This window comes from Guyanagaster necrorhizus (genome assembly GCF_019112545.1).
Source record: "Guyanagaster necrorhizus MCA 3950 unplaced genomic scaffold BT62scaffold_31, whole genome shotgun sequence".
Taxonomy (NCBI): Eukaryota; Fungi; Basidiomycota; class Agaricomycetes; order Agaricales; family Physalacriaceae; genus Guyanagaster; species Guyanagaster necrorhizus.
Genome location: NW_025064910.1, coordinates 244,816 through 263,580, shown reverse-complemented (window position 1 = coordinate 263,580; position 18,765 = coordinate 244,816). Strand labels below are relative to the sequence as shown.

At 45.0% G+C, this 18,765-nt stretch overlaps 8 protein-coding genes across 8 annotated transcripts in view; 4 read left to right on the top strand and 4 right to left on the bottom strand.

Annotated features, from left to right (window-relative positions):
- Positions 1-5,209: 5,209 nt before the first annotated feature.
- BT62DRAFT_906496 (uncharacterized protein) lies at positions 5,210-5,677 on the bottom strand (the record flags this gene model as incomplete). The annotated part of the gene is made up of 1 exon (XM_043183640.1): positions 5,210-5,677. A coding segment is annotated over one exon (468 nt), but the record flags the coding sequence as incomplete, so codon positions are not given.
- Positions 5,678-8,857: 3,180 nt separating this feature from the next.
- Positions 8,858-9,478, top strand: BT62DRAFT_906708 (Cu/Zn superoxide dismutase; the record flags this gene model as incomplete). Its single annotated transcript, XM_043183647.1, has 3 exons — positions 8,858-9,000; positions 9,048-9,251; positions 9,304-9,478. The coding sequence occupies 3 exons, from the start codon at positions 8,858-8,860 to the stop codon at positions 9,476-9,478; spliced, it is 522 nt and encodes a 173-aa protein (XP_043035681.1).
- A 243-nt stretch (positions 9,479-9,721) lies between these two features.
- Positions 9,722-10,467, top strand: BT62DRAFT_936275 (uncharacterized protein). The gene is made up of 2 exons (XM_043187098.1): positions 9,722-10,027; positions 10,078-10,467. The coding sequence occupies exons 1-2, from the start codon at positions 9,924-9,926 to the stop codon at positions 10,430-10,432; spliced, it is 459 nt and encodes a 152-aa protein (XP_043035680.1). The 5' UTR covers positions 9,722-9,923; the 3' UTR covers positions 10,433-10,467.
- Positions 10,468-10,667: 200 nt separating this feature from the next.
- BT62DRAFT_936274 (uncharacterized protein) lies at positions 10,668-10,990 on the bottom strand (the record flags this gene model as incomplete). Its single annotated transcript, XM_043187097.1, has 3 exons — positions 10,830-10,990; positions 10,753-10,779; positions 10,668-10,685 (listed from the first exon to the last, which is right to left on the bottom strand). Coding segments are annotated over exons 1-3 (174 nt in total), but the record flags the coding sequence as incomplete, so codon positions are not given.
- A 172-nt stretch (positions 10,991-11,162) lies between these two features.
- Positions 11,163-12,114, bottom strand: BT62DRAFT_1079502 (uncharacterized protein; the record flags this gene model as incomplete). Its single annotated transcript, XM_043179499.1, has 2 exons — positions 11,163-11,208; positions 11,363-12,114. The coding sequence occupies one exon, from the start codon at positions 12,112-12,114 to the stop codon at positions 11,551-11,553; it is 564 nt and encodes a 187-aa protein (XP_043035678.1). The 3' UTR covers positions 11,163-11,208; positions 11,363-11,550.
- A 31-nt stretch (positions 12,115-12,145) lies between these two features.
- Positions 12,146-12,673, top strand: BT62DRAFT_1010713 (uncharacterized protein; the record flags this gene model as incomplete). The annotated part of the gene is made up of 1 exon (XM_043177679.1): positions 12,146-12,673. One exon carries the CDS (start codon positions 12,146-12,148, stop codon positions 12,671-12,673), a length of 528 nt encoding a protein of 175 aa, XP_043035677.1.
- Positions 12,674-13,641: 968 nt separating this feature from the next.
- On the top strand, positions 13,642-16,363 carry BT62DRAFT_1010712 (uncharacterized protein; the record flags this gene model as incomplete). Its single annotated transcript, XM_043177678.1, has 7 exons — positions 13,642-13,757; positions 13,792-13,900; positions 14,097-14,136; positions 14,191-14,522; positions 15,042-15,244; positions 15,604-15,866; positions 15,915-16,363. 7 exons carry the CDS (start codon positions 13,642-13,644, stop codon positions 16,361-16,363), a joined length of 1,512 nt encoding a protein of 503 aa, XP_043035676.1.
- Positions 16,364-17,983: 1,620 nt separating this feature from the next.
- The window catches only part of BT62DRAFT_936268 (uncharacterized protein), a 6,130-nt gene continuing 5,348 nt past the window's right edge, over positions 17,984-18,765 (bottom strand). The window contains exons 3-4 of the mRNA XM_043187096.1: positions 18,229-18,476; positions 17,984-18,178 (exon numbers count right to left, since the gene is read on the bottom strand). Of these exons, the coding sequence (XP_043035675.1) occupies positions 18,090-18,178; positions 18,229-18,476 (337 nt within the window). The 3' untranslated portion in view covers positions 17,984-18,089. The remainder of the gene's footprint in view (positions 18,179-18,228; positions 18,477-18,765) is intronic.

The window sequence follows — 18,765 nt, the reverse complement described above, 5'->3', positions numbered from 1 at the left end:
CTAGTAACTGAGGATCATTAGCCAGTAGAGGACTATGGCTGAGGCTCTGAGCTGATAGTCATGCTAGTCACCAATACTAAGTCCAAATTGGACTTTGTAAAAATAACATGGCCTAAGGATAAAAATCCTAAGTCAGGTTTGAACTTAGAAAAGTTCAGCACTATACCTTGGAAAATACTAAGTCCAAGTTGGACTTAGAAATGGTACCTCAAATGGGGCCAATTCTACATGCCATTAAGACAAGTATATTCTAAGACAGCTAGGGGCATAATACTATAGCCAGTTGTGGAGTATTGAGTAAAGATAGCATCATCCAGAAGCAGTAAGAAGAGAGACCCAATGATCTGTGGCTAGCACTGTGAGTTTTGACTCAAATGCCTAAGTCCAAATTTCCTAGGTATCAGGTGACCTAAGAGACTTAGAATTGAGAGGAATAGAGTGGATAGGATCTGTTGATCAAATCTGACCTGGCCTGATCAATTGAGCTACTAAGAATAACTCAGAGGATCAAAACTCTGAGTAGACAGAAAGGAGTTAGGTACCCACAGGCATTGTAGGCTTAAAATAAAGCTGTGCAGTGGCCAGGCAATTCTGAGCAAGCCTAGAGGAGTCCAGAAGTGCTGCCATTCCAGAATAATGGCATGATTCTGCTTTAAACAGGAGAAATATTATTTTGAATGCTTTATTTATAGATTCTATACCTGTTGTTGATGTATAAAAGAAGGGAATGGGGGGAAAATAGCAAGCAAGTGACCCACCCCCATGTTCAGGCCTTCTAGTCCACTGTAGCTAGTCTCTGGGACAATGGATTTTGAGTTCTGCTTTGACTTAGTGATTTATTTAAGTTGCTTTGTCACTTAGAGAGGATTGGATTAGAATAATAACTGTATTTTGGGTTTTAGATTAATTTGAGTTTCAAACTATAAGGGTTTCAGCATCAGAATACAAGTTCTTCAGTTTTGAGGACTGCTAGCCAGCCAAGACTGCAGCTAGTCAAGCCTAAGTGCTTAATAGACTTAGTATTTGGATTTCAGAGTTCATTGAGTTTCAGAATATTCTAAGTTGATTTGGAGCGCAATTTGGCATTGATTCTAAGTCCTAATTATACTTAAACATTGCTATAAACTACTCTTATGAGTATTGCATCTTTGAAAGCAAGATAGAGTTAAATAACTGTCTTTATTGATTGTTTCTTTGATTTTACTTAAGACTGCAAGAGTGCTTCTATTGTACTCAAAACAATCAACCTCAACTGTATTTGGTGATTGTGTATTGAGTGGTTAGGTGTTGGTGTTTGAGAGTTCATTCCTCATTCACTTCTCTTAGTCACTTAGCCATTACCAAGCACATCACCAGGTACTTATGAGAACCCTTGTGCTACCAAGTAAGCTTTGAACTTGACTATGCCTCTCTCAGCATTCTTCTTGATTCAAAAGACCCACTTCAAGCCCACAACATTTTCTTCAACTGATTTTTTAACAATTTTCTAAGTCTCCACAGTCTTCAATATCACAAGCTCTTCCTGTATTGCATCTTTCTACAAAGGCCAATCAGGCTGATACTTCACTTTAGCTAGACTGCATGGCTCTAAGGCTTCTGCATTGGCTATTGAAATGGCCATAGTATACTCCTCAAGGAAGTCAGCATTCTTAAGTATCATCAACCAATCTGCCTCTTTCTCTCTTTCAAACTCAAGAGGTTTGTTGTTTTCATTGACAACTGATAACTGAACACTAACAGGTACCACAGAATCACTTGAGCATGCCAATACACTGTTTTTGCCAGAGATGAGGTCTAGCATCTGCTGACTAGACTTTTGAGTGTGTCCAGAACAAGTTTCTTCAACTATGGGTTGGACTGTAGACTGGGCTTCAGAGGTAGGTGACACCTGTGATGGCTTTGCAGTAGGTGGATTGGACTGAGTTTTTGGCATTGACAGAATCTTGTGTAGCTCAATGTCTTTTTTCTCTTCAAGATTGTCAGTGGCAATATGAGTTGTATTGAAATAGACATTTCACTTGACAGACACCATCTTGCTCTCTATTCAGTAGATATGAGATCCATTACTTATTTCATGAAATCCAATTCACTGACCTTCACATATGTGGCCATCCAGCTTCATAGCCTTAGTCTCAAGGTATATTCAGCATTTCTTTCCCCATTTCCACAACTCTTTTAGATCTGGCTTCTTCTCTGTAACAGCCTCATAAGGAGTCATTCCATCTAGAGTCTTTGTTGATGTTCTATTGAGAACCCAGACAGCATGGTGGATAGCCTCAGTCTATAAGAAGCAAGGTAAGCTGTTTGAATGCAGTATAGCTCTGACTTTTTTAATAACTGTGTGATTATATCTTTCAGCCACCCCATTGTGCTGTGGTATATCATGTACAGTCATCTTTCTTGCCATGCCAGCAGTTTTCAGATGCAAGATAAACACTTTGTTGAAGTATTCACCTCCATGGTCTGAATAGAGGATTTTTACAGAGTGGTTATGCTAGGTGCAGATGTGAGCTTCATAGGCCTTATACACTATGAAAGCTTCACTCTTCTGGTGTAAGAATTCAAGGTAAGCCCAACAAGTGCTGTCATCAATAAAGGAGATGAAGTAATGGTGTTTATGCAGAGATTCCACAAGTGCAGATCTCTATAAATCAGAGTGAATTTTGCCTCCAATATCAGTTGCACATTCTCTCCCTCAAGCCTTAGACACTGGCTTTCATGTAGCTTTAGCATAGACACATGACTTGCAGAACTATGGTTCTCCAGATGACTTGTTGAGCTTTACTCCAGTCATGAAGTCTTTTTTGATCAAACAATGAGCAACTTCAGGTGAAATATGGCTCATGCAGCAGTGCAATTGATTTAGAGTAAGCATCTCCTCAGCTGTCTCAGCCAAATCTCCCTCATAATGAATCCAATATAGGCCACCATCATCCTTTGAGACAACCTCAACTATCTTTCTATCTAATGTATGGATGGTGCATTTTCCACCATCAAAAATCAACTCAAAACTAAGATCATCAAGTTGGTCAACTGAAATGAGTATATAGCCAACTTCAGAAGAGTATATAATCTTGGTGAGTTGCAGGTTGCTCACATTTGTGCTATTTGGCATATCAATGCTTATCACACCCTTTCTAGCTGCAGAAAATTTTCAAGTGTTTGCAGCATGGAATGCCTTGAGCAGGACAGACTGGAATGAGTTGAAATCATCATAGTAAGGGGAAATATAGCATATACAGCCAGAGTCATAGAGTTCAGTATAAATTTGAACATCAGGTGAGTTTACAGTGTTGGTAACAGCTGTGACTGACTCTTCAGAAGCAGATACATCCTTCAAAGTCAGCATGTCAGATGTGGCATCTGATTGCCTGTCAACAAAGGAGTTCACATCACTCCAGTCAACATATGAGGACAATGCACTGCTCAGCTCATTCTACAACTCATCACCAACCTCCAAAAAAAGGTCAGTACCATTGTCTTCATTCTCTAAGTCCTCTGATAAGCTCTCAATTTCAGACTCATCTGACTCAGAAACTGCAGCCAGTGATAGCATGTTACTAGCATCATCAATTCCAAATGCACTGTCAGCTTCTCAGTCTGAATCTGATGATTTCTCAGCCACATTGGCTATTTCACCCTTTAATCCAGAGGCCTTGCTGTCATTGTCTGATGACTTCTTCTCAGAGCATTTGTTTTTGAAGTGTCCTTCCTTTCCACATCCCCAGCACAATTTCTTGCCAGGTTTCTTGCCCTTCTTATTGCCATCTGAGCTTGATGAAACAGACATAGCTTCATCTTGCTCTGAGTCTTTTTCCTTTCCAGACTGCTGACTATGCTTGGCTCACTTGTGCTTCAGTCAGTTGTATTCCTTGGAAATAGCATAGATCAGGTTCTTGAGATTGACTTCCTTGTTGGAACTAAAAAGCTTTACCACTGTAAGGAGAGTTGATGCATGCTTGGCAAGATAGAGAGAGATAAAGGTGAGAATCATTGAGCAGTAATCCTTCTCTTTGATGATGACACTGATGAAAGCTAATGACTCCCATTTCATTGACAGACTGTTAAGAAACTCATAAACATTGCCTTTGGCCAGGCAATGTGACTCCATAAACTGCTGCTGAAGGTTGATTTGTGTATAGCTGCTCTTATCAGTAAACTCTTTTTTGATCTTTGATCAGGCTACAGCAACTGTGGGAAGACCCTGAATCTTCATAGCAACTGAGTCAGGAATCTTCAAGAGTAGGAGATTCTTGGCTACAGCCTCATCTTTCTTCCATTCATCTAGCTCAGCCATGAGAGCTGTTGTGGGTGCAGTGAGAGAGGGTTTGAGCTTTGATCCATCAAAGTGATCCCATTTCTCTTTGGCTTGAACACCAGTGAAAAAGCAGAGGTAGAAGATAGATCAGTTGTCACCAGACATGTTCAGTGTAGGGATGTTCAATGGTAGACCTGTAGTCAAGGCAGCAATGATGAAAGTCATTTGAGTATGAAGGATAGAATAGAGTAATTCTCAGAGCTGTATAACCTCTAAAAAAGTGATGCATATTCATAGCATCTAATAGAGTACACTGTTAGCTATAGTGTAGACTACAGGATACCAATTAGTAATATAAACAAAGTAATATAAGTAGATACTCACTCTTACACAGCATAGCAATAAGCAGAAACATGGTGAGAGTGCTCAACAGACTGTATTCAATATATATAGTTCATTCTGATATAAAGGAGTATCAAGCTCAGCCAGTGGGATACAATAGAGCTTCTGCTTGCTAATCCAACAAGAGGTCTTTTAAAAAGTGATAGACTCCAGTCAAGTATTTTGGGCCAGATGAGATGAACTGGGATATATAGGTGATGTATCTGCTGAGAGTAAGTGATGTCAGTCCAAGCAGCAGTGTATGAGTAATACAAAACCATATGTAATCATGTGCTCCTGTTGCATAACTCTTTGCTGCTCTGAGCTCAATCACATGAGCTTGGAGAAACAGAACACATTCATCAAGAAGAGAAAGAGAGAAAGCTGGGCAAGCAATGTAAGAGGCATGCTTGCCTAGTGCAGTTAGAAAGATTGTCTCCATCATGCTGGCAGTAGGTCTCTTGGTGGAGTGAAAGTATGAATATGGTCAGCAGAGAATTTATGATGATATTCATCCAAAAGGAGTTAGAAAAGCATATCAGCCTGAATATTATCTTTTCTGTCAATATATCAAATATGAATATCAATTTCTAAATAGAGTATCAGGCCTGCAGCTCCAAGTAAGAGTCTATTATAAAGAGGTTCTGATACTGATAGAGAATCAAATGCAGTGATAGAATCAAGGCTATCAGTGAAAAGTAAAAAGTGACAAGGGGGTTTGGATAGAGATACTGCATAATAGATGGCTGAAAGAATAGCAACAAGTTTGAGAAAGAAGATGTCAATCATATCTTTAGATGGTAGATGGAGCTGATATATAAAACTATTTTCTGCAAAAATGAATGATAATGTGTTTTTTAAGCTAGCATCCATCCAAAATATTATATCAGCTTCTGAGTTAGCCCAGAGAGCTGAGTCAACAAAATGAACACCTACAGAATCTGACAGAATAGATGAAAACCAAGAGAGATCCTCTCTAACTGCAGCATTGATGAAGATCTTTGTGAAAGAGTGAGTCTTTCCAGCTATCTTTCTATATGAAGAAAAAAGGATAGATCAGCCTCATGATAGAACATTCAAAACCCAGTTCAGGTATTCATCTAAATGCTGCCATTTCTGTAGAATAGGTGCTCTTCCAAATGTTGAAAGAAATGAGTTGATTTCAGATTTGGCATTGATAACTGACTGCTGTGTAAAGGAAATACTTCCCTGGTTGACATCAATTCAGAAGCTAATGATTTTGAGAGTCTGACCATGCAACTGTTTTAGATCATCAAAGGGACAGGAGATATATTTCTAAAATATCAAAAGTTATACTTGCTGTGCTGGTCATCACTGACCTCAATAGAAAACTTGGTGATTAGTGAAATCTCAGCTGAAGAAGTCATCTATATAAACATGGAGGTCAGTGATGTCAAGATGATGAATTCCAACCCAGCACAACAAGGCTGAGACCAAGCACCAAATTCTGAGTGAAGCTCAGCTCTCAAAGATGAGCTGTCTAATGATATGATATTGGTTGTCAATAAGGACCACTTGACAAATTTGCTATAGAGAATGCACTGATAAATTCAAAAAGGCCTTGGTGACATCACTTTTATACAGAGTGAAATTGGCATTAAAATGTTGTAATTTTGCACTGTGAAGAGCCTCACCAAATAGATGCATATCATCATATTTGACCTTTACCTTGCTAGTGGAGATTCCTGCATTTAAACCAGAGAAAGTATGATCTGTTACAACATGGAGTTTTCTATTCTGCCAGACCACAAACATAGGTGATACTTTCATACCTGGTAGGAGTGTAAATCCATCTAGTAGAGATAGTGACCAACATCTGGCTGTGATCTCATAATCATGAAATGCTCATATTTCATTGATATCTTGAGGGTCAGTGGCATAATTCTCAATCTTGTCATGGAGAGAGTCTTTCCATTCACCAAAGTTGAGAGGCCAGAATCCATTCCAAAGACCATGAATGACTGAGGAGACAAAGAGTTCATTTGGATGAAAACAAAGGATATTCTCCAAGCGATTGACATTGAATAGTGTGTCAACTACAATAAAATCCTTTAAAGCATGTAGTGTAGCCTGCAAGGATGGATCATTGAGTAGATATGAAGGAGGAGAAGGTAGAAGATCAGCCAACTCAGTAGATTGAGCAGCAGGAGATATAGATATAGATGATGTGGAAGTATTCAATCAGACATAGCCATGCCTAAAATGTGGACCAATACTCTGATCCTCACATTTGTGCTTTTGAGGCCTTAAAGACCTAGGCCCTGCTGCTGCTGCTATCTTCACTATTATCTCTTCCAAATCTAAGTCTCCTTTTTGATTGGAGGAGGTTGGCACATTCAACAATATCTCTAGCTTGGTGTCCTGATCCACATTCACTACAGATACCATACCTATGGTGATTAGGACATGGGTCTTGGCAGAAACCCAGGTTCCAGTTTTCATATGGAACTGTTGACCTTTTTGCAGCAGAAAGTGAAGCAGACAAAAATTGTTTTGTGCTTGAAGAAGTTGAAGGAGAGTGAAAGACCTGAGTAAGAATGGGAATTTGTAGTTCACTCCAGACATCCATATGAAAAGGGGACTTAGCATATCACAGCCAAACTTCTTCATCAATATGAATGGCAACTGTGGAGTCATAAGATGCAGTCCAAAAAACTTCAACCACATATTCTCAGTAAACTTTGAGTTCAGCCTCACAGTGTGGATAGAGAACCTGAACACCTCTAGCCCAGGTATCATACACTCTGCACCAGTCAGATTCTGACCTGAGAGACTTCTTGGCAGATGAAATGTCCTTCCTGATAATAGCATATCCCACTATAAGCTCTTTTGCCTCATTGTGATCATATCCTCAGTCTATTGAAGCAAAAAGTTTTGAAAAGTCAACATACTGGTCCTGAATGATGAGTCACCAGAATGGCCAAGCAATAGGTTCAGACAGAGACTGGGCTTGAAGAACTGCAATGAGGTTGTCAAATGACTTTTCAGTTGCATAAACTTGTCTAAGTCAGAATGACTCAGCAAGATGAGGATCTGAGATGCCAGTGGCAACAATGGATGTGAGGTGAGGTGCTTAGGCAAGGATCATTGGAGAAATAGAAGCTGTCTTTGGTGAGACAGTGTTGCCAAGCCCCAGAATGCCAGCAAGAACTGTAGTGATAGAGCTCTGGGGATCATTCATACTAGACACCTGATGAATGAATTGGAGCTTTGAATGAAGCATCACCCAAACAGCTTCTTCAACTGTCCAAGATCTGGTTTCTTGACACTGTTCAGCAGCAGCCTTGGATTTCTCAACTCACTTTTGTCAAAACTCCTTGATCTTGGCCTGAGACAAGTCTGGTGGAGTGGCCTCCCTGTGGTCTGATGCACCAATGTCCTCATTGCCACCATCTTGTATGTTAGAGGAGGCAACAGTCAAGCTTCATGGGCCAGCTTGCTTAATCTGCTCCTGCAGAAGTCTGATGTAATTTCTGGCAGCCTCAGATGAAATGCCAAGCTGGTGAAGTCTGTCCACAAAGTCAAGGATATTGATGGTACCTCTAACACATTCCTCGACAAGGTCTTTGCAATGTTTTGCCAAGGCAGTGACACATTCAATATCGGTCGATGGATTGGAGGTTATGAATGAGATCAATAGATTTGAGGGACAAATGTCAAGGACAAAAAACTCGGTGACTTGTACAATGACGGCCCAGTAATAAGGTGAAGGAGGAGGCAAAGCCTCGAAGCTTAGGGATGCGGGATGAAAGTGGGAATGAAGAAGAGACACCTGGTGCCGATGTCTCTCATGAATCAGCATCAGCCGAGACTTGGCACTGAGACAGAGATGGCACTGGCAATCCCTCTTCATGGATGAGCGGAGCTCTGTATCTCTGTGTCGACAGAGTTTGTGACAACCCCGAGAGTCACACAGAGGCCTGCGAAAACGCTCCCTACCCTTGGAATCCGCCTTTACGATGGCCTAATAGGGATCACGAGTCAAAATGTCATAATCGCAATTCTCACGCATGAGGCATTAAAGTAAACTGATGCTGCTTCTGAACAACCTATTATGCATTCCATCCTCCTGCCACGATGTTTAATTTACTACTCCTCGCGCTTACCGTCATCCTTCCCGTCTGGTCTCGAGATGCTTTGTCTCAGAGGTACCCATTTCTATCAACGATTTCTCTTTCCAATGCCGACTTTAAACATATGAAGGTCGTCGTCATCTTAAGCGGACCAAGTCCAGTCAACGGCATCGTCATATTCCAGCAGTCCAGCTATGATGGACCCGTTCATGTAACGGGACGCATTGTAGGGCTAGATCCCTCAGCCTTACGAGGTTTCCATGTCCAGTACGTCCAGCATTTCTTTTGCCTTCATCGTTCCAACCACCCCGTAGCACCTCCGGGAACCTCACAGACGGCTGCACATCAGCGGGAGAACATTATAACCCATTCAACACCACGCACGGTGGTCCCACCGATCCCATAACCAAAAGGCACGTAGGCGATCTCAGAAATATCCAATCAGATGCGAGCGGTGTTGCGGTGCTGGGTATTACTGATGAGATTATTTCGCTGAATGGGCCACTGAGCATTATCGGGTACGTTTTCTTTCCGTGAGGTTTTTATGAAGGTATTGACTTGATTTCCTAGACGTTCCATGGTCGTTCATGCGGGGACAGATGATCTAGGGAAGGGCGGAACGAACCTGTCGTTGACGACTGGAAATTCTGGGGCAAGAGCCGTGTGTGGAGTTATTGGTACGTGTTCTTGTAGGTGTTTTCGCGATACGTCTCTGATACAGAGAACTTTTCTAGGATTGTCATAGTGCTGAGCTTTGAATTGGATCTTTTTTGCTGTGTGAATATGTTACTGTTCCCCTACACTCCCAGCAGAGTATCGTCATTATGGACATCACTTGATCACTGTTCTACCACCCTAATACCAATGAAGTCGACTGTTTTTGTTCGGATCACCATTTTTGAGAGCACTGTCTCAAATTCAAGGTCAACATGATGCATGATGGCTTCTTTCCTTTTAAAGCCGACCTTTTCTGTTCATCACAGCTTCCACCTTTCCTCGTGTTCTCTATGAACAGACTCAGGAATTATCCAAAGAGCGCCCGAATCAAGACCCGAATCGTCAAGGAGATTCTGGCACCCATCCCGCCTCTTACCTCGACACAGCCTATTCCGTACGAAGAAGAATCAAGACCAGACGCCTCATATCCCAAACAAATCACCAGACACACGTCGCGCCCTTGTCTCTGTGGAATGTACGGCCCAGGGGGGTGCAAGTGGCATTTCTTCTACCCGTTCCAGACGATCCTCGCCATCCGCGAAATTCTTCCGTTCCAGGAGGCCTTTGGACGGTCTCTGTACGTTAGCACTGTCCTAACTGGCGCTGGCATTCTAATACCTTTTCAAGCATCAATGGCGTTCTCGGACCACCCACCCCTTCGCTCGCGGAACCAAATCCCATATCGCTTACGGACTCGCAGAAGGAGACATTCCTCATGACAACTTCGCGCACGAACAAGGATCCAACGTTTGCTATCATCAAGACGTTCGCGTTCGCGTTCTCGTCTCCGTCGCGCGAGGACGACATAGGACCTTGGGCTCCGAGCCAAGACGGCAGACTCGTTTGTTCCGGATGTCGGTGCGGATATGATTCGACTACTTGGGTGGACCATCGTGATTCCTGCTCGGGAATAGAAGATGCGATTTTGAGGTCTGTGGTCGATGTATGGGAGATCGAGGCGAGGATGAAGGCGCTGTCATAATATCACAACATAGTGTGTCAGTATCGCAAATAGATTTTTATTGTGTAGAATACACACGGTGCGGCCAAGCAGGTCAGGTGTGCCTAAGACGCGTCTTTATCGCGCCGTTGACCACGACCACGTGATTTTGTTTGTTTCGAAATTGAAATTCATTGCCCCTTTTTCATCAAGGAAGTACTATCTTTCCTCCATCCTGTCAGTGGTTCAGGTTCACTGATAAGCCACACTTTATTTCATACAATAAGGTGTCGTCCTGAGAGAAGCATACACAAAAAGGGTTGAGGTCGTCGTGGTCGATGGAGAAGAGTTGTTTGGCCCACGGCGGCAACAAACAAATCCCGTGTTCCCTTTTGCCATCACTGTCAAAGTCCGACATCCATTGAAAAGGTGGGCGTACCTGTTCATCAATCTTTGTCAATGCCAATAGCGTGCTGTTGATAACGAATAGGTCTCCATTTCTGTCTTGGTCCAGCGCTACGTTCTGCTTTTTGACGCTATGAAATCCTGGCGGCAATAAAAGTCGCATCTTAATGGTCAGAGTACTATGTTCGGGTATCAGTAAGTCTCCAAGTACTTGTCACGATTCTCTGCTCAGTTTTTTACTTTAGACTATATATTAGGACCTGTCTTTCAATCAAACTTGCCTATACCGAATAGATGGTATCAACCATCCCAAGATGGCCAATCTACTTGCATATAGTCTTTTTTTACTAACATCCGGATTTCGAAACAGGACGACATAGCGTCTTTGTACACGAGAGATTGGCGTACTGCTTACCATGGTGTATTTCTCCTGTTCATGGTGGGTGCTTCGTCTTCGAATGGAACGGACTCGAATTATCAAATTATCGTTGCCTCTGCTTCTGCACCCGTCGTCTGTTGTCTTGCAATGTACAATGTTTGAATGATTGCTTCTCTTCTTGCTTTTCAGACATTCCCCGACCCTTCTCGGCTTGTCGTCATTTGGAGTAAAGACAAAATCCGAGTGTCGCGACACTGCGGCAAATGCCGTGTGACAGTCGATCCGACGAGCCTCGTTTTCGTTGTTTGTTCCTTCTTCCACTTGTTTCTCTCCTTGCTACCGTAGTGCATGCCTATCTCGATCCTTCAATGCGACTTTAATGGCTCTTAAGCGCCAACTGCGCCCTCGTCAGGGACCTGCGAGCGAATCCGGCACCAGCCAGCCCACCTCCGTATGTCCTGATGAAAAGACACCCAATGGATTGCGCTGATGAAATATAGGCAACTTCTACGGGCGAAGGATAGGTGTCGGTTACGGATAGCGCTGGAGTGGTTTTGAGTGCGGCGGGGTCGGGATCAAGTGGCGGGTCGTCGATAACGCCAACGACTACGAGCGATGCGGCATCCACGAGTGACACCTCGACGATATCCTCCACGTCATCGACGTCAATCATAACAACCAGTAGTAGCAGCAGTACCTCCTTTGCTGTCGCAACGTCAACGCCGACATCGAGCTCGACGTTCTCTATAACATCCGTGACGCCGTCCACATCGTCCACGACTGCTACTGTTACCTCGACGACGTCTGTCCTGTCCACATCAACGACGTCCTCAGTAGTGTCCACCACCTCTGAAACACAGACAACCACCCCTTCGCCGTCCTTCACCGCGACATCGTCCAACTTGAGCACGACGTCTCTCACTACGATCGTGACCTCCATTTCCGGCCAGCTCACTACATATACCACCAACATGCCTACGGCTCTCGCCACTTCCAACTCCGACTCAGGCCCAAGCAGCATCAACCGTACTGCACTCATTGCCGGCATCACCACCACCGCTGTCATCCTTGCTGCCCTCGCCCTCGCTGCCATCTTCGTGTACAAACGCGCCCAGAAATGGCGCATCGGGTTCATGGAGACCATCAAGTGGATCAGGCGGGAGGGCAAGGGTGCTGGAACCGTTGGCTTGCTGGATGACGAGTTTGAGGATACGACGAGGTACAGGGATCAACCGGACACGCCAGCGTCGGCACCTCAATCTGTCTCTCATTCTTCTTTCCTGCTGTCCGAACCGTCGATGTACTCCGATACCTCGCCAGTCCGGGGTGATTCGGGGAGCATTTTCCACGAAGAGGTGTGGCCGCCTCCACGTGAGGCGAGTGGGCATTCTCTCGAGCCGAGTATCGAGGAGGATCCATTTAGAGCTATCACTCCCTTGCCTCCACTGCCGCCTGGAGCTGCCCAGCCTAAGAGGCCGAGTCCGCTGAGGGGGGAGTAGTTGCTTCCATTCTTTTTGGGATCTTGACAGACTTTCTTATCCTCACCCACACATCTCTGACGAGTCGTTTTCATTGCGGATTGTGTATTCTATTCGGTTTCGAATATCAAGATGACGTTTGAAATGAATCACTAGCTGCTTGTCTGTCGCCCATTGTACTCTCTCTCCGCAGGGATCCCATATTTGTGAGTTTAGACTGACGTCGGAAGAGTTTCTAATTTTTCTATTGGACTTGAGAGAATGCTCAGAATGAAAAAGACACGATGCTTTGCTGCTGCTCTTGGTCTAACCGTCCAACTTTGGGTTTCGTGTTGACCTCTTACCAATGCTAACGGTGATCCCGTATTCAGGAAGCCTAATTTCCATCGCCCTATCTTCCTCCCGCACGCCTTCCTGTATCCAAGAACGATGTCATGACGTGACCTAGCATGAGGCCAGGCCCCTAGCATGTGGTGGTGGATGAAGTAACGAGGGGATATAAGCAGGCCTCCGGGTCTGGGCATCAGACTTCCTCCACCGTCTTTGACCTCAGCTTCGCGACACTGGAAAATAACGTTTGTGGGTTTTTGTCTGACTTTCTCCTCCTCCTCTTTCCTTTTCCCCCAGCAACGGACTTTTCTTCGCCAAAAAAGTCTATAACTTTTTCGGCAAATCCGAGCAGTGAGTGATGCTTTTTTTGGCGAGTTCCTGCCTAACTGGCTTGAGGAGTTGGCAGGCGTCATATTCGATGGCGGGGGGTACTCTGTCCTCTAAGCTTAATAATTATTTTGACTAGTTGTCTTCTGTTCAAGATGCGGCTTCCCTCTCTGACCGCTTATTTCTGTCCATCAAATTTTCGAGAGCGGGTCAATCAGGTCAAATATTTTCAAGGCAATGCAGATAGGTACTTGAATGGAGCACTATTTCGTTTTCGGAATCAGGTGTATTTAAACCAGAATTTCTGGGACGCGCTTTTCGGGACTCTTTCGATGCCATTTTGGGACAGAGTCATGGAATTATTGGGTCGCCCAGACGTGACGAAGGAACAGAGGGTCTTGGCGGAAGCCGGATGTTTCCAAGGACTAACCGAAGATCTGAAATGGAGGTGATCCTGCGACAGATAGTTAATAATGCCGCAGAACCGACATATATCCATCTGCCTACGAGAGGCTGGGGAAAGCGGGCTCTTCAGCCATGGTTGTGGATTCCTTCTTTCCCCCTCAGTTCTTGGCTGACTGCACGAGGATGGTGTTCTATAATCTTCGGAGCGCATCACTCCAAGGGTAATCTGCCATCAGTGTGAATTATGAATACCCAAAAAGCTTGTGCGTGCATACTCCTATCTATTGTTCTGCGGCTTCATAGGAGAAGGAGACGGGAATAGCAAGCAAATGGGCTAACCCAACACGTGCGTCCTGGATCCCACCTTACTCGTTACCTCTAGCCGTCGCGGTCCCCACAGAATTCTGAAATTTTTCACACAGGTACGTATGCCTTTCTCGGGAGGAGATGCTTCTTCATTCTGACGACTTCTACAGCTATTGAGTTTACTGGCGGCCCTCGACAGTCTGTGTTATCAATGGAATCGGACAGCTCGTCTTGTCTCCGCTATCACCCGCCCCCAGTATATCTCATATACTGTTCTGAGGAATTCCTCGATTACGAATACGGCTGTAGGGCCACGTATCATGTGCGTCGATGCTGTGACGTTCCTCCGCACGGGGCAGTTCTGACGTTGGCCTCAGTAATGGAACATATATGTCGCCTCGCGTTGCCCGCCATTGACGAGCCTCATCCGCATCGCACATCGCCCGTCTCCCAGTACGAACAAGATCTTACCCGTGCAGGATCTCAAAAATCACAAATCCATGTTTGCACCCGTTCGACGTCTTCCGAACGATGTCTTAGCTACATATCTTTCAGTTGTCTATTGCTACAAAAGTACAGCTCCAGACTTGACTTGACTTGACGGCCGTATCTTGGCTGCTCGGTTATATTTGTCACCTGGAGAGACCTTTCTCGTTCCTTCCCTTCCTTCCCTGTGGACAGACGTATCCGTCACGAGCAAGTGTCTTTCAGATTGCCTACCCGGTAAACGCCGTCTACTTCAGAAATCTGCTCTCCCTGTCCAGGAGTTCACCACTTCGAATCTACATTGCCATGATCCATCCCTATGATACCGAGCGAAAGCATCTTTGTACCAGAGATGATGGAGATGCTGTTTCAGAGGGCATTGTTCTCCATTCACGTCGGTGGTCTCATGTGAACCCTCACCATCTGCGGACCAGCATCAGTCCTTCAAGACTTCTCCAGTCATTTACCGCTGTTACGCTCTCTCTCTCTCTCTCTCTCTCTCTCTCTCTCTCTATTTGATGATTCACAGCCATAGTCTTACCCACACGCACCTCTTACGTCTGCTCCCCTCCTCCAGCGCCTCGCCTTCTCCGGGCATATTGTCCAGTGGCCGGGAACTCTCACGAGTAGTACTAGTTCTTTCTCAGCTGACCAACCATCGATGAGCCAGAAAACGCAAATCCAGATTTTTTACGCCTGCGTGAAGGAGGCGAGTGCATTGGAGGACGTACTTTTCACGTCCGGAAGATATTGTCCAATCATCTGCACCGCTTGGTGCACACCTCTTTCCCGTCTTCATCCATAACAATGTCCGAACACTGATATTGAGTGGCAAAATCCCCTCTACTCTGGACCGGTGTATCATGCCGAACTTGGGGGAGGGTTGTCGAATACATAAAGGAAGTAAAGCTCCAAAGCGTCGCCCATGATGTGCAAGACCTACCAGTATCTTCCATTACCTCATTCCTTTCCTCTCTACCAAACCTAGCCTCCCTTTCTCTTATACTCATCTTTTTTCAAGACCCATCGCACCTCCACTCCCTTATCTCCCATCTGCCCGGACTGACAGATCTCGATTTGAAAAACGTGTTTTTTAGCTGTCACAGCATATCGGAAGACCTGAGTTCCGAGTCTTTCGAATTTCCGACGATCAAGAGGATATCGTTATATGGGACATTCTTCAATGAATCTATCGTCGAATCACTCTTTCACCGGGGAGACCTACGATCAACCTATGTCGACTCTCTCCGTGAGCTCCGCATTTACTATCCCTCGGCTGAATATCTTCCATCCATATGCACCTTCATCCGTGCGGCACCAAGCTCTTGGAAGAGCTTTGACATTCGTTTCCGTTACGGAGGTGAGCAGTGTTGTTCGATACAGCCAATGCCTGCTGACCGAGCTGAAGCTTATACGCCCGGTTCGTGGTCAAGGTGGCCAGCTCACCCGACGCTCCCTCTGACCATGTCAACTCTCCATGTCGAGATGAAATGCGATCTGTACTGCGATTGGCATATCAGGGTCATGAGGTGGTTGGTACATTCTATCTCTGGCGCGACAGATCCCGTCAGACTGGAGACGCTGACACTGACAATCATACCCCCATATAACCATGAGGGAGAACATGAGAACTGGGAAGACGAAGACTGGGCAGTGCAATGGTCCAGCCTTGACCAAGCTCTCGCTCGTCCAGAAATGTCATCGTTTCGTCTTTTGAAGGTTGCATTCAGACTGCACCCTACAGACTTCAGTCCATGGAGAGGACCGTACTCTAGAGAGTGGGTGAAGGGAAAACTGCCACTCTTGGAGGAGAACGATATGCTAGAGGTGGATATTATCGAAAATCATATATTGTAGGCTTTTGCGAATAGCCCAATCTAAAGAGGATGATCGCGACGCTTAATCGGTGCCTTGATTCACTAATAAATCTTTGCTTCCGCAACCTGCACCGACAAACAGGTCAGCATCTCATTTTGGAGAGCAAAAGCAGAAAGTGACCTCACACCTTCACCGGTTCTCTCTCCATATTTTGGCCTCCTCCCTCACGATAGAATAAGCCGTAAACCCGATGGACCCAGCGAGAGGAACTCCAATGTATTTTAGCTTGATAATGAGTAACGATGCATAAAACGCGATGAAGCTACACCTACCGATTTAGCGGTGTCTCTCGACTTCTCAGAGGTTTGGCAGAATATTTTCCAGCAAGCACAAAATCAGCCAATGTTCATGTTATTCTGGAATACTGATAAGTTTTTGATGATGATGTCTGCATTGTATAAGCAAAGACAAAAACATTGGGAAAATTCACATGCATCGTACTAGAGAAATTAAGTATCGGCTGCCATGAATAGTGCCGATGATGTTTAAAACGCAGCCCCCTGAGTACGCTCGAGCGCTGGCATGAGGAGTCGGCTAGTATCAAGATTGCCATCAAGCGTCCGAACTTCACTTGGAGTGGCATGTCTTCCTCTAGTATCCGTTAAAATTGGACAGGAAGATAGGCCCCATGGTCGCTATTGTTGCTTCGACGCCGCACATAAAAAACATCCGACGAATGATGTAGCCTTAGACAAAGAAGAGCGAAACCAGGCGCATATAGTCATCCAGGGATACATACAGTCACCAAAGTAGTTCCTAGCATTAATTTTCCTACGTCTAAGATCGCAACCCGCGAAATCCAGTTCTACTGAGATGTCGGTATGCAGCAAAGACAAAACTGAGGGTAAGAGCAAACCACGTTTATGTCCCCGACCATTGGCCAGTCTCCAACATCAGCGCATACAATGGGACTCTGATTTACTGGTACGTTTACATGTTCGATTTCTCACGACAACAACTAAAAACGGAGACACTACGTGTAATATTACTTTCGTAGTCACAGTTTGTACAGCAGAGACAGGAATGTCCTATTGATCAACAGCAGCTTTTCAGGGCGATTCTCGACGCAAATGAACGTGTCATCGTTGGATATGTTTTTTCGAGACCACTAGTGACTAAGAAAAATGGGTATCACAGACCATGATTTCGATACGGCGACTCGCGATATAATGATAAGATGAGGGAAGTGCCGAGGGCCGGCCATGGCGTGGTTGCCAATTTATCGCTGCAAAGGCCCGGGGGCCAACACGTCTGGCAAGGTTGGTCTAATAAGCGCCATCAGCTAAAAACCGTTTTTTTTCAAATCATCTATCACCAACGAGATCCAGATACCTCAGCGCCAACCATTAGCTTACGATGTCTGCGAATTGTCATCAGTACAGCGAGATCAACCGAAAGAACAGCCGTTATTCATCCAGTAGCATGAGAAGGCACTAAAGAAAGACCGTCGTGGCCAGATCTGGCGACTAGGATGCGGACGTGGATTTTGGGTCCTCTGTGCGTCGGACTATGGGCAATTGAGGACAGCTTATAACTTGACTTCTGGTAGATTCTCCCCTCCCTTCATATATTGCAATACTAGTAGTTATGCGAAAAGAAGCCGCGGTACCATACCAGAGAGTGAGTTGTACAATAGGATTAGCGATACAAAATAATGTATATAATAAAACGAAAGTGAGGTGCTGGGTCTATCCCGCAGACCAAATCACAACTTGCGAGAAACCTTGGGCCGCTTGAAGACCTCGACAAGATTCGTGATCGCCTTTTGGAGGAACGACCTGACTCTCAATTTACCTAGAAGCAAAATTCAATGGAGGCTGCGGTCGAGACACTTAGATACTTACCTTTCCGAGTAGGCACCGGCACCGGCACCTGGGGAGACTGCTCTGACAATGAGTGCAGTTCGTGGGAGTCCGGAGAATCAGAGCTCAAATCTTCCGTCGAGCTCGCGCGAGATTCCGCCGACCCTACAGTATATACAGTATAAACCGATGAAACGTTGTCACGGACAGGCGTGTCGTCAATCGGTGGATCCTCTAGCGGGTCGAAAAGGACCGATCCGCAGCGGGCAAGCTGATACTCGTGCACGATTCTGAAAAGAAAAAGAACAATTCAGGAGAAAATACGCAACAATTAGAGAGGATTGCTTACTCTTGAAAAAGATCCAGATCTCCACATAGCTGCGATGGATCAGCTATTTCTGGGACGTTCGATAGGATGTGGTCGATACGCATAACGGGCACGAAGCACGGTTCATGTTCAAGCTTATCGGAGCTTGGTACCTTGGCCAGGAACATCGGGCTAGCTAAACTATCAGTCTCCGAAGCTTCGTCCGGCACATCTGTAGCTAGGGGATCCTCTTGACCGTCGAGAACTCGAAG

Coding starts and splice junctions, on each gene's coding strand:
- BT62DRAFT_936275 (XM_043187098.1), top strand. CDS start 9,924: ATGTACGGCCCAGGGGGGTGCAAGTGGCATTTCTTCTACCCGTTCCAG. Junction 10,028..10,077: donor GAGGCCTTTGGACGGTCTCT/GTACGTTAGCAC, acceptor TACCTTTTCAAG/CATCAATGGCGTTCTCGGAC.